Here is a 14,676-nt window from a genome sequence, read left to right on the forward strand (position 1 = left end):
ATGGGAGAAAAAAACTGGGACCTTAAATCAAAGTGGTTACTTTTATTACTTTGCTTAGATTCTGATTTAAATATAAATCGAGATGTGAATATATGTAGTTTGAGAGATACTTCAGAATTCTATTCTGACCCCATCTTTCTGGAAGGAAAATGATGTATCGTTTCTGGACAATTTAGCAAGAAGTGATGATATTCCCAGCTAGTTTAAAAACAATCCTTTTGTTTACTGAATTTCTGGATTAGTCTGTGAGTTCACCAATTTCTAAAACTGGCCTTAAGCAAAGGTCTGAAACCTAGGTAACTACCAGGGGCCATGCAATGTAGCCCAAGAAGGCACTTTAAAATGTCTCAGAATGGTTTTCCAATTTAGGGAAAACAACAGATTGCACTAAATCCCTGAAATTAGGTGTGAAAAAGGGCCTGGTATGCAGGTTAGACCCCCTGGAACAATTCCACATTGTCCTAGGAGGCCTTAAAATAGTTTTGTGTTATGGGTAAGTGGTGGCTTTCTCAAAGACTTCTCAAATGACACCATTACCACCTATCTCTTACTAGACCAAAGGGGTAGAGAATGAGAAGGGCATTTTTACTTACATAGCACCAAATACAACTACCAATTTCTTTTTCATCTGGAAAGAGTATTTTAAGAGGCTCTGAAAGAGCAGAGAAACTAAGAATTAGAAGGTTTAAAAGTATCTAAAATTTAAATATTAAATCTTTTATACAAACTCTCCTTACATTAAAGAACATATATTTAAATGTCTTCTATATTTTTAAATCAGATACTTCTCTAAAATGTAAGAAAGTGGAAATTATTTAAAATACGAGAGGTTGGGATGCCTGGGTGCCTCAGTCGTTTAAGTGCCTGCCTTCGGCTCAGGTCATGATCCCAGGGTCCTGGAATTGAGTCGCACATCGGGCTCCCTGCTCAGCAGGGAGTCTGCTTCTCCCTCTGCCTCTGCCGCTCCCCTTGCTTGTGCTCTCTCTCTCACACAAATAAATAAAATCTTTAAAAAAATAAAATATGAGAGGTATAGGTAAAGGGTGAACTATATATCCATTTTAATTTTAACCCAATTTAATTACATGAAAACTCAAATATAAAATACAGACATAAGTGAAATTCTTCTAAAAGGAAATAAATATTTACTATTCCCCCTCCCAAAGTAGGTAACTTACACTACAGAGAACAAATCTACAGGGACTGAGATATTTTCTCGCTTTGTTATATGTAAAAAAAATTTCATGTTGTGTAAATTTTTAGAGTTATATAGTTGAAATCTAGACTTCTACTTTTATAGATGTGTCCACTAGGGGAAATAAGTGAGCACAATCATTTGAATTGGTTGTCTACATACTGGACAGGGCTTATTCCTTTTCTTTAGCTTTTTTGCATATGTAAAGCATGCCACAAGATGTCCTGTTTTGCCATGAACAATGCTACTGTTTTAGGTCCACCTTGGCAAATCACACAGGGTTCAGTGGCATTAAGAAGAAAACTAGAGGGGGGCAACCTGGGTGGCTCAGTCGTTAAGCGTCTGCCTTTGGCTCAGGTCGTGATCCTGGGGTCCTGGGTCGAGCCCCACATCGGGCTCCTTGCTCAGCAGGAAGCCTGCTTCTCCCTCTCCCACTCCCCCTACTTGTGTTCCTGTGTTCGCTGTGTCTCTCTTTGTCAAATAAATAAATAGAATCTTTAAAAAAAAAAGAAAAGAAAAGAAAAGAAAACTAGAGGGGTGCCTGGGTGGCTCAGTCGGTTGAGTGTCCAACTCTCGATTTCGGCTCAGGTCATGATCTCATGGGTCGTGAGATCAAGCCCTGTGTTGGGCTCCACGGTCAGTGGGGAGTCTGCCCGAGATTCTCTCTCTCTCCCTCTCCCTCTGCCCCTCCCTCCCTCTAAAAAAAAAGGAGAAAGCTAGATTCTACTTTTTTTTTTTTTTGGCTTTTGTTTTGCTTTGTGTTTTTATTTTGTTTTGACTTCTTGGCTGCTATAAATGGGGCTACTAGAAGTTGATGGCTGAGAACAGTCCTTACTTTTTTGGGATTAGGAGACTTGTGTGATTTTATCACCATTTTCCTCAGCACAGGACTCTCTGGAATCATCCCCTGTAGGTGTTTGTTTGTTTGTTTGTTTTTTAACAATCAGAGACCTCAAAGCTGCCTTCTCCTTGTGTTGAGTTTTCTAGTTTGGCTTTTGTAGGCATTTTCCCTTCATCTTTCCTTTATCTTCAGGAAGCCAATTCTCACGAAGGGCCCAACATCTGCTGCAATGAGGTGGAAGGGGATGATTCATTTCACTGCATGAAGCACGGTTCTAACAGTCAGCTAAGGAAATTTCAGGATCTTCTTCAAATGCATCTCTATCACTCTCCCCTGCCTGATGCAGTTCCTCGGTATTCATCATCGTCTGCATCTGACAGTTCTCGTCCATCTTCCTCAAGGCTACAATCTTCTGCATGGAGAGACTCAACTTCAAAGTCTACACTAATCTGATTTGAAACTGAATCCTGATCCAACTGATCGCCTTGATATTCACTCACACCAGCACCCAGATCCGGGTTTGACGGGAGTCCCTGTTGATTCACTTCTATCGCTTCTTTCACAGGGTACTTCCCTTGTTACACACAGAGCAAGGTTTTCATCAAAGGAAAGGGAAATACTATCAGATCTATGATGCTGTCGTTCACCAGGTGATTCATCTGAATGTTCTTCTGCCTCACTCCCTGCTCTCCTTCTGGAAGAGGTACGTGGTGGAGGCACCAGATCTGAAGGTGAAAGTTTCTCTTCCTGTAGCTCTTGCCAGGGTCTTTTTGATCACTCCCACCTTCCAGGTGACACCTATTTTCACTCACACATGTGCCTGACTCGGATGGTTCATGCTGAGTGTCCACTACCAAGTTTCTGTAGAACCCTGTATCTATTTTCTTGTGCCCTTTCACAGAGCAGCCTGGCACTCCTAACAAGTCCCCTGCAAGATCCCTGGGGCCACACATAATATGTTGTTGCTTCTCATCATGTAATCATGTAGTTAGACTGGCCAAGAGAAAACAGAACTTCTTTCCCAGGAGGATCAGTATGGCGTAGCACGTATCTCTAGTGCAGTACTTAACCTTGGATCTGTGGATGCCCAAGGAGTCCGCTTTCATAAGCTAAGTGTCTTTTTGTGCAAGGGCAGAGTTTAACAACCTTAAAAGCAATGACTGTGGTCTCACCAGGGTCTGAGGTGCTTACGGGACCAGCAGTAGACGCAGACGTGTCGGTACTGCACGACTGCCCAGCTCAGGGTAGCACAGTGCTCTACCTTGGTGATCACGGGTACCTAGCTTGACGTTGGTCATCACAGGTACGTAGCTCGACGTTGGTGATCACGGGTACCTAGCTCGATGCTGGTGATCACGGGTACCTAGCTCGACGCTGGTGATCACGGGTACCTAGCTCGACGCTGGTGATCACGGGTACCTAGCTCGACGCTGGTGATCACGGGTACCTAGCTCGACGCTGGTGATCACGGGTACCTAGCTCGACGCTGGTGATCACGGGTACCTAGCTCGACGTTGGTGATCACAGGTATCTAGCTCTACTCACCAGTGAATACAGCTGCTCCTCACCAAATGGGGGTTTTCTGCATCCCTAGCAGGGGGAGCGGGGACCCTCAAGGCTCCCCAGTTCCCTCCACTGGGCATGGGGAAACGCGACATCCTGGACCTCGGCGACCATTCCACTCACAGGGCCCAGGCCACTGGGACGCTAGAATGCGCCAGGTCCAGAGAAGGAGGCTCCTGGCAGTGAGAGCGGCAGGACCTCAGTCAAGAGGGGTTAAGGCTGTCCCTCAGGCTCCAGTTCTTGCTCCACTTGCCCTCCAGCCGCAGAAGGGGCGCAGCCGGCCGAGGGGAGGCTGATGCGGGCCCCTGTTGCCCTCAAGATCCATTTCAGTAACGAGTACAGATACATCGAAAGGGCCATCTTCTAGGTTAAAAGCAAAAACGTTTCTTTGGGCACCAACTTTCCCGCCTATGTCATAAATTGCTACGGTAGTGGCTGGCTCAGTGATTTGGAACACACAGAAACCAGGAATGGCTCCACATTCATGAATGGCCTGATCTCAGGAATCATTTAAGTGAGATGGTGCTGTAATGACTATTTCGTTACCGTTTTCCGAGGGTAGGCTTTTGTAATTTCCTTTGTCTGTGTCAGAATCATAAAAGTTGCCTCCTCTGCATGTAGGATTTTTATCACACTAGGACCCTTGATATCATCACTAATATGAAAACGGCATCTTAAAATCTGTGCCATCTGATCAAACGTCTGGCTCTGGTAACTGGACCAGTGGGATTCAGTGCCACTTGGCGACTTGCATAATGAAGACCAATACAATGTGAGCAATCCTGTTACCCCAATCACTGACAGCGATAGCCGCCTCCAGAGCAGGAAGACTTCCACAAAGGAACGACTGGGGCCAAGATCGAGGACAAGAGGAGGTCCCTTTGATGCAGCTGCTGAGCAGGGGGTTTGGCTTGTTTGAGAAAGATCAGACACTACAGCTGTGCTGCGTTCAGTGAGGAGAGCAATTTTACAGACATCTATTTATCTAAAGCTCATTTTTGATGTCGATTCTTTGATAAAGTAAGTCCTACCCTACAGTTAGTTTGCTGAACTCTGGTGCACACTGGGTTCTCTGGGAAGCAGACTCCGAAGTTTGAAGTGCCTGTCTCGGGAGTGCCCTTGGGATCAAAAGCCATGTGAGGGAGAGAAGGAAACAGGACTGGGTAGAGGGAGAAGTTTCTGTGATGCAGGCCCATCCATAGTGTGCGCTGGAGCCAGAATGGCCCTTCATCTCTCAGTGCCCCCATCTGGGCCGGCTCTGGTGAAAGGATTTGCTGCAGCGGACGCGATCCTCAAAGAGGCTCAGAACTGAAGGTTCTCTGCCAACGAGACCCGGTCCAGCACTGAGTCCTTCACTGCAGGAGGATCCAGGCAGCGCATTTCAGAACCACCGCAGCTGTTTTCTGGACCTTTCAAGTCTGAGTCTTTGTTTGTGCATTCCTACTTTACCTGCCCAGGTACTGTGTTATCAGGATACAGACAGGAAATATAAAGATTGAGTGTTAGGCTCTTCGGGGCCATATTGCCTTTGGAGAATATATTATGAGCTTCTGATATTCCTCCCCAGAAAAATGCAAATACACAAAAAATTCCGCATACAATTCTAAGGGACTCACAGACCCCATAACTGTCATGGACCTCAGGTTAAGAAGTCCTAGCAATCTGGCAAGGAAGATTTAATGGACCACTGAAAAGTTTACTGAGGAAAGAAGGAAAATCAATAAAAGGTAGTTCCCCCCCTCGCTATTTCTTAGGTGTCTGTTCTATTCGGTTTTCCAAAATCCCTTCTAGGATTATTATTGACCTATGTAATAGACATTCACAAACAAGAAGATGATGCCTGATAAGCTGCACAGAAGCTGTTAAACTTTGATTGTCAGACGATAAAGCAGGGATCTCTCAATTGCGCCATCACCAGCGAGCAAGCGGATGAAGGACTGGAATGGGTTCTGGTGCCCCCAGGGCTGGGGGATGCCTCTGGTGGCACTGGCTGGAACCAGAGACTCTGTGAGGTCCTGCCCCTGAATCTATAGCTCCTTTTTGTCCATACTGTTCTAAGTCTTTCTCACCAAGCAAAACCGGAAACGGCCCAGGTCTCCAGAAGCTCCCCCCGCCCTGTCCCCACGCCCCTCTTGCTGTAAGAGGCACGGAAGTAACAGCTAGATATTTAGCCAATGAAGAGCCTGATTCAAAAGGGCTCTTAGGAAGCAAGTATTCTCAAGAAGCGAGGGCTTGGGGAGTGGTACTGTGGGATACTACCCCACTCGCATGCATGCCACCATCACAGTTCTGCCTCTGTACCGTGCCTTGCCGAGCCCTGCTCCCATCACTTCTGGGAGAATGAGGCTGCAGCTAAAAGATCCCGGAGAGGGCAGTGTTCAGCTTACTTTTCATTTTATTCAAGTAAATTCTACCCTCAACATGGGGCTCGAAATCACAACCCCAAAGTCAAGAGTCACATGCTCTACTGAGCCAGTCAGGTGCCCTTGAATGCATTTTTTTTTTTAAGCTTTATTTACTTATTTGAGAGAGGGGGAGAGGGAGCAGGGGAGGGGCAGACGGAGAGGGAGAGAGAGAATCTGAAGCCGACTCCCTGCCGAGCTCAGAGCCTGATGAGCTCGATCCTGTGACCTGAGATCATGACCTGAGCCGAAATCAAGAGCTGGACGCTCAACTGACTGAGCCACCCAGGTGCCCCTGAACTTACTTTTTAAACTAGCAATGCCTTTGTTGTGTTATATTCTCCCATGTTTTCTGCAACCAAGTTTATTCAGTTTCAGCAAGGCAAACTGAAAAAACTTGCAACCACGGGGATAACAATGGAGAGGATTTAAAGCAATGCAGGATGTTTTCCTTCCCATGTCACCTCTGACGGTAATGAACTGTATTAGACATTAATCCGAGAAATTAAAAATAAAAACACACACTCTCTCTAGACCAGTGGTTCTCAACCAGGGATGATTTTGCTCCCCAGGGGACATCTGGCAATGTCTGGAGACATTTGTGGTTGTCATCAACTTGGCGGGGGGTGCTACTGGCATCTGGGGGGGCAGAGGCCAGAGACGCTGCAGAGCATCTGTGATACACAGGACAGCCCCCACACAAAGAATTATCTGGCCCAAAACGTCAAGGCCGAGAACCCCGCTCTAGATCGTGTGAGATGTATCTCAAATTTGGTTCATTTCTGCGGTTCTGCCTCCCAGGTGAAGTGGACGTGGTCCCGAGGATGGTCCACGGCCAGAGATCCCACTGGCTGTTCCAAGTGCACTGCGAGCACTGTGAGCACTTGATGGGTCTTGGTGGGGGTCAGGGGGGAGGCACCCTGAGGTGGTGGGACGTGCTGGGGCAGGGGGCACAGCAGCAGGGAGGAAAAGGCTGAGGGGAGCAGCTGCTAAGAGGCGACCTCCGACACTCCCTGAGGCATTCCCGGAAGTGTGCTCCCCTAAGAAGAGGGAACATAACGCAAACGGTCCGCACTAGGGAGATGTAGCCCACATTATGGTGGACTGGAACTTCCGTCAGCAGATCAGACCATGTAAAAAGAACAGCTATGAAGACAGTCCAGCAACATGGGCAAGAGAGAAAACAGGGTGAGTAAAGAATCACAGATACATATAGAATGACTGAGAACAAGAAGAGAGGACAAGAGGGAGCGGAGATGGCTGCATAAGGCAAGGGGTCAATCTTTTTTTATAAGATTTCCTTTAATACGGTTGTTTTAATATTTAAAAATTTTATACGTATTCAAAACACGGAAGTTGAGGACCAACAGTCAAAATTGCCTTCTTCTCCAAAGATTTTTCTTTGGCAAATTTCCGAAGGTCACAGGAAGGCAGACCCTCACGGCGCAGGCGTGCAGCTCAGAACTTTATAACTATTAACCTTTGGACTAATGGCCCCGTGTATATAATGATTACATGTATGTACACACCCTGCTCTTCTTTACTTCTGAGGGAGAAAACTAACTTTGGCTTTTAAAATTCTTTTCAAAATGGTTACTTGCAGCTGAGGTTGTTCTTCTAGGACATTAAAAAGTGTGGAAAGGGAAGATGCCCAGACCAGGTGACTTTGGGGACTCAAAGCCAGAAACTACTCACCACAAAGTGAATTCTAAGATAAATGCTACCACTTCATCCGGGAACTAAATGGCAAGCTTGGTAAGGAAGACCTGCCAAATATCAAAACAACAGAGGAGTGAAAGTAAATAACTCACCGGGAATTATTATGATGAATATTACACGCCCGGGCCATTAGCACCACGATAACTGGTCGAAAGGCTTTTCCTTTTCCATCAAAGTAGTATTCAGACATTTCCTTAAGTTCGGTTGTAGATATGAGTAGTTCCTGAAATAAAGTTTCTCTGTGTCAATATGGCATCATGATAGCAAAAAAGGCAACAGGATTTCTTTTACAAAACTTTGATTTGATTTCAGTGTACTCGCTTGTACTCTGTATACTCACTTCACTTGAGAAATTCAACACTCAATTGGAAGAGGTTCCAACACTGTAAGGCCGCCCTATAGCTGGGCCACACGTGATGTCTGGCCGCCCGAGTGGCCAAAGGGCTAGGGTGAGCCCAAAGACTCCAACAGACTCCAGGGAGGAGGAGGAAAGCAGTCGGTGGCCCAGGGACCAGAGAGGAACAGGGGCTGGTAGCCACTTGGGAGATGGAGGGGAGAGGACAAAGATGGGGAGCATGGGAGCCAATGAAGCAGGAGTTAAGGGGGTGACTGGGGTATGGAGGCAAAGCCATGTATCAGGAACAGGAAGGGGGATGGTGGCCGGGAGGAAGCAGGGATCAGTAAGCCTGGCTCAGCCACATGTGTCAGAAGTTCACAGAGGAAGTTGAAGACATGGTCTGCCTGATTGTGAGGAACTTAGAACTGAGCTGGGGAGATACATTTTTTAAAAATATAAAATGTTCAGAGTGGTAACTTGAGCAATGACATAATTAAATGCAGTAAATTTTTCAAGATTATTTATTTATTTATTTGAGAGAGAGAGAGAGAGAGAGAGCGCACAAGAAGAGCGAGGGAGAAGCAGGCTCCCCGCGGAGCAGGGAGCCCGACGCGGGACTCGACACCAGGACCCCGGGATCACGACCTGAGCCGAAGGCACATGCTTAACCGACCGAGCCACGCAGGCACCCCTAAAAGCAGTAAATTAAATTAAATGCAGTAAAAGTTCAGAGAAGGGAGAAATCAGTGTGGGCTAGAAAACCAAATATTTACTGGAGGATAGAAGCTTCGACCTGGAATTAAAGAACAAGTAGGGTTTGGATTCATGAAGAGGGGGAGCCTTCTAGCTGATGGACTTGTGTGTTGTATGTGCCTCTGAAGGACTTGCTAGAATGAATCACAGCTTATGTCCCAGAGCAACGGGGGCTAAGAACGGCCCCTGAGGACCCTCAGCCAGGCTCAGGGGAACATGCTCCGGCGGTGCCAGTCTTTAACTCACCGAAATATCGACCTCAGTGCCAAGCATAGTAATAAATGCAGAGGTCACAAAGAAAAATAAGACCGTCCCGGCCTTTGAGGAGCTCCGTCTGCATGGGGGGAAGGAACGCAGTAACTGCGATACGCAGTGGGACAGACGCTGGCCCTGAGGTAAGTGTGGCTTCCCCGGGAGCACAAAGACCGGCATGCAGACGGGCGCAGGCAGGCTTGTAAACGGCGACCCAGCAGGCGCCCAGGCACTCATGAATCAAGTTTGCGACGGCACTGGACGTATCTGAAAACCTGCACCATCCGTTCACAATTCTCAGAAACCAACATTACTTCCCAGCACGTTCAAACCGAGCTTACCTTTCTAATGTCCTCATACAGACCGTTCAAGTGTCTCCAACCGAGTTTGAAGGGGTCAGTGTATTTCTCCCCACTCTGTGTTTTGCTACAACAGCACACCGCCAGCGTCGTGTGATGGAACCTGGGACAAGCACAAACGCACACAAGGTTAAGTGAGTTTTATTAAGTGAGATAATTTCGTTTTTTAGTAAGAATTATATATACTTCTACTTGCTGGAAATTAAGCACAAATCCAAAATGGTCATTATAATTTAGAAAAACACATAGAATTCTGTTCTTGCTCAACAATACAGCAATAGTTTATTTTTATACCCAGGACCTTGAGAACCCACAAAATCAAAGACTAAACTGGTTTACGGTGTTCTGGGTTTAAATGTTATTACATTCCCATTTTTTAAAAAGGCAGAGGTCACACAGAGCAGATATTGTGGCACTTAGTTAACCAAAATATTCAATTTGTTGGACTAGCCCACCACAATTCAGAATAGAAATTTACTGGCAATACGGCTAATAATTTTAGCAGTTATAACACAGATCATAAACTTACCGTGACATACTATACCTATGTGGAAAAGCAGATGTTAAACTCTTCACAAGATTAAAATAGGACATCTATAAAATAAAAGTATTAACAAATCTGTAAGAATATTTATGAAAAATGTGTTTATAATGCCAGATACATAAAAACATTCATAATAATCATAGAATTCATAATAAATATCATCTTTATCTTTTTTTATAATCTTTATCTTTTAGTTGTCCCTTTGTAGGTAGATTGCAAACTTCAGGAAGATAATAAAAAATTTCCTTATTACAAAAGCAACATTTATCATTACAGAAAATATAAGGAAGGGCGCCTGGGTGGCTCAGTCGGTTAAGCGTCTGCCTTCAGCTCAGGTCATGATCCCAGGGTCCTGGGATCGAGTCCCGCATCAGGCTCCCTGCTCGGTGGGGAGCCTGCTTCTCCCTCTCCCTCTGCCTGCCACTCTGTCTACTTGTGCTCTCTCTGTCAAATAAATAAATAAAATCTAAAAAAATTTAAAAAATTTAAAAATTTAAAAATTTAAAAAAAGGAAAACATAAGGAAAAAAAACACATCTGTAATCTATCCTTTTCTCCAAAGGCTAGTTTCCATATTCCTATCTAGCTTTCCAGACCTGAAAAGGTAGTTTTTAAAACAATTTCCTTCCACTTAACTAAGATTAGTCAGAGAATAGTAAAGATCAGTGTTATTTACATCCTTTTACATTCTTAAACGAGTTGAAAACAAAGAGTAATCAAGCTCCCCCAAGCATCAGAACAGAGAGTGAAAAGGAAGAAGATTTCAATGTTGACGAATGATTTTACATTATACATGAACACTACCTATTTTAAATTATTTTTCCTAAACATACTTGGAAAAAGCTACTTCTTGATCAGCAATATTAAAAAACAAGCAAGCTCAGTGGCATGTTTTGAGAATATTAGAGATCAAGAACAACAGAAGTGGGGCACCTGGGTGGCTCAGTTGGTTAAGCGACTGTCTTCGGCTCAGGTCATGATTCTGGAGTCCCGGGATCGAGTCCCACATCGGGCTCCCTGCTCGGCAGGGAGTCTGCTTCTCCCTCTGACCCTCTTCCCTCTTGTGCTCTCTATCTCTCATTCTCTCTCTCTCTCTCAAATAAATAAAATCTTTAAAAAAAAAAAAACAACAGAAGATCACTAAAAGATTCAGAGGTGGTGGAGAGAAATACTAGTTCCAAAGATTATTGAGGACTACTATGGGCCAGGAAATGTGACAGGCACTGTGGCCCAAAGATACAGACCACCAGTCTTAAAGAATGCAGGGACATAGTCATTTCAAAAATTACTAACTTATGGGGCCCCTGGCTGGCTCAGTCCGTGAAGCATGCGACTCTAGATCTCAGGGATCATGAGTTGGAGCCTGACCTTGGGCATAGAGGTTACTTAAAAAAAAAAAATCACTGATTTACTAATTTAATGTGGTAAGGGCTCTGTATTTGAAGAAGGGTTTTTTTTTTTTTAAGATTTTATTTATTTGTCAGAGAAAGAGAGAGAGAGTGCAAGAGAGTGCGCATGCAGGGGGAGCAGGAAGAGGGAGAAGCGGGCTCCCTGCTGAGCAGAGAGCCCGTTGGGGGCTGGGGGACTCATGGGGCTGGGGGACTTGATCCCAGGACCCTGGGATCATGAACTGAGCCAAAGTCAGCCAACCAACTGAGCCACCCAGATGGCCCTGAAGAAAGTGTTTTGACAAAAAGGATGAATTTAACACAAGAAAAATAAAACGAATCCACTCTATTTGTAATAAAGTCTTACAACATGCTTTTACGCTATTTGACCCTCACAAACTACTTGTTTTTATACAGCTGGGGAACTTGAAATTCAGAAAAGTCAAGTCTGAAAACTGATATACAGATACGTTGACAATACATCAAAAGAAAAATGTAAGGGGGGCGCCTAGGTGGCTCAGTTGGTTGAGGGTCTGAATCTTGATTACAGCTCAGGTCATGATATCAGGGTTGTGGGATAGAGCCTCTGTGCTCAGCGCAGAGTCTACTTGGGATTCATTCTCTCCCTCTCCCTCTGCCCCTCCCCTTGCTCAGGCACATGCAGACACTCTAAGTAAATAAATAAAATCTTTTAAAAATAAAACAAAAGAAAAAAGCAGTTACAAAACCATACATGTTCTGTGATCCCACTAAAAACTTACACATACATACATGCACAAATAAAATCACAGAGAATAGGGTTTAAAAGCATATAAACTAGGGTATTAAAAGTAGTTATTTATTTTTTAATAAATAGGTTTTGTTTTATTCATTTTTTGGTTTCTATTTTCTGATTCTCTAGTGAACACATATTGCTTTAGACATATTAAAATGAGAGTAAAGGTTGACTTTGCCAGGCAGGCAGTGGCCAAGGAAGACTGGCTGACTTCTAGGCTTTCCACCATAGCATTATATATTCCTTAAACCAGTAAGAACATTTATAATGTCCCAAGAAAGCCAGGTGATAATCCTCTCTTTTAATTTTACCATTATATGACATTTAGCCTACTTCTTCCAGCTTCATGGGTAATTAGTTCATATGAATTCAGTAATTCATTGTAGTAGTTAGTTTGAGACCTAACCTCTAGCCTGGGGTAAAGAGTTAAAATTACATAGCTAAGGTAGTTCTACCCTATGACCCAGCAATTGCACTACTAGGCATTTATCCAAAGGATACAAAAATTGTGATTTGAAGGGGCACATGCACCCTAATGTTTATAGCAGCAATGTCCACAATAGCCAAAATATGGAAAGAGCCCAGATGTCCATCAACAGATGAATGGATACTTAAATAGAATATACACACACACCAGAATATTACTCAGCCATCAAAAAGAAATCTTGCCATTTGCATCAACATGGATGAACTATAATGTATTATGTTAAGTGAAATAAGTCAGTCAGAGAAAGACAAATACCATATGATTTCACTCATATGTGGAATTTAAGAAACATAACAGATGAATACACGGGAAGGGAAGGAAAACTAAAATAAGATGAAAAGGAAGGCAAACCATAAGAGACTCTTACTATAGGAAACAAACTGAGGGTTGCTGGAGGGAAGTTGGGTGGGAAGATGGGGTAACCAGGTGATGGGGTAACTGGGTGATGGGCATTAAGGAGGCCACTTCATGTAATGAGCACTGGGTGTTATATGCAACTGATGAACCAGTAAATGCTACCCCTGAAACTAATAATACACTATATGTAAACTAAATTGAATTGATTTTAATTTTTTTTAAAGATTTTATTTATCTGACAGAGAGATACACAGCGAGAGGGGAACACAGCAGGGGGAGTGGGAGAGGGAGAAGCAGGCTTCCCGCGGAGCAGGGAGCCCGATGTGGGGCTCGATCAGGACCTGAGCCAAAGGCAGACGCTTAACTGACTGAGCCACCCAGGCGCCCCCATGAATTTACTTAAAAAAAAAAAAAAGCTGAGTAAGAATCAAAAATCGACAAGTGATTTGGCAGTAACAGATGCACACCGGTTTCTGTCCTATTGCAGGATTTGTTAATGCTACCACAGGTGAAGTTGGGAGAATGTACATATATCAGGAAACAGAGCTGCGTCTGAGGGCAGACGTGGCTTTTATCATTGTTGCTCTTTGTTAGGATTATCAGGGCTTAAGAGACTTGAAGTAACCAAAGACACATGCCTGAGGTAGACACCAGAAGGCCAATGTCTTCATTTATAGTGAAAATAGTGATGACACATGAATCAGCAATATATGGCATTGGCATCATCAGTGTAGTACCACCCTGTGGTCCTGAAAGCAGACATGGAAAACACTGAGCACATTCTCTCCAGGAAAGCACCCTTTCTGTGGCTGGAAAAGTTGTTCAGTGGGCACGTCATCAAAAAAAAAAAAAAAAAAAAAAGGAGTGTCAGGACTGTATCAAAATAAAAAGCTTCTGTACAGCAAACAATCAACAAAATGAAAAGATAACCTACTGACCAGAAGATCTTTACGGATCATATATAAGGGGTTAGTAGCCAAAATATATAAAGAACTCATACAACTCAACACCAAAAAAAATTTAATCCAATTAAAAATGGGCAGAAGACATGAACAGACATTTCTCCAAAGACATACAGATGGTCAACAGACACATGAAAAGATGCTCAACCTCACTAATCATTACAGAAATGCAAATTAAAATCAGAACGAGATATCACCTCACATCTGTCAGAATGGCTAAAATCAAAACCACAAGAAGCAAGTGCTGAGGATGTGGAGAAAAAGGAATACTCGTTTACTGTTGGAATGCAAACTGATGCAGCCTGTGGAAAATAGTATGGAGTTTCCTCAAAATAATTAAACAGAATTACCATATGATCCAGTAATTCCACCAGTGGGTATTTACCCAGAAAGTATGAAAACACGAATTTGAAAAGATATATGCACCCCTATGTTTACTGCAGTGTTATTTACAATAGCTAAAATATCGAAGTAACTCAAGTTTCCATTGATAGGTAAATGGATAAAGAAGATGTGGTATATATACAATAGGATATTACTCATCTATTAAAAGAATGAAACCTTGCCATTTGCAACAACACGGATGGAGCGAGAGTATAACACTAACTGAAATGAGTCATGAAGAGAAATGATTTCACTCACATGTGGAATTTAAAAAACAAATGAACATAGAAAAAAGAGACAAACCAGAAGACAGGTTCTTAACTAGAGAACAAACTGATGGTTACCAGAGGGGAGGTCCG

The 14,676-nt window shown here is 43.7% G+C and overlaps 1 protein-coding gene and 1 pseudogene across 1 annotated transcript in view; both read right to left on the bottom strand.

The window, feature by feature from the left end:
* The window catches only part of PDSS1 (decaprenyl diphosphate synthase subunit 1), a 44,297-nt gene that overhangs the window by 27,599 nt on the left and 2,022 nt on the right, over positions 1–14,676 (bottom strand). Inside the window, exons 2-4 of the mRNA XM_028114190.2 lie at positions 9,951–10,015; positions 9,404–9,524; positions 7,813–7,943 (exon numbers count right to left, since the gene is read on the bottom strand). Coding sequence (XP_027969991.1) covers positions 7,813–7,943; positions 9,404–9,524; positions 9,951–10,015 — 317 coding nt within the window. The remainder of the gene's footprint in view (positions 1–7,812; positions 7,944–9,403; positions 9,525–9,950; positions 10,016–14,676) is intronic.
* LOC114217291 (E3 ubiquitin-protein ligase Mdm2-like) lies at positions 1,960–3,334 on the bottom strand (annotated as a pseudogene).

The sequence above is a fragment of the Eumetopias jubatus genome, unplaced genomic scaffold, assembly GCF_037043125.1.
Source record: "Eumetopias jubatus isolate StellerSeaLion01/CBP00866 unplaced genomic scaffold, mEumJub1_p1.0 scaffold_8, whole genome shotgun sequence".
In the NCBI taxonomy this organism is placed as follows: domain Eukaryota; kingdom Metazoa; phylum Chordata; class Mammalia; order Carnivora; family Otariidae; genus Eumetopias; species Eumetopias jubatus.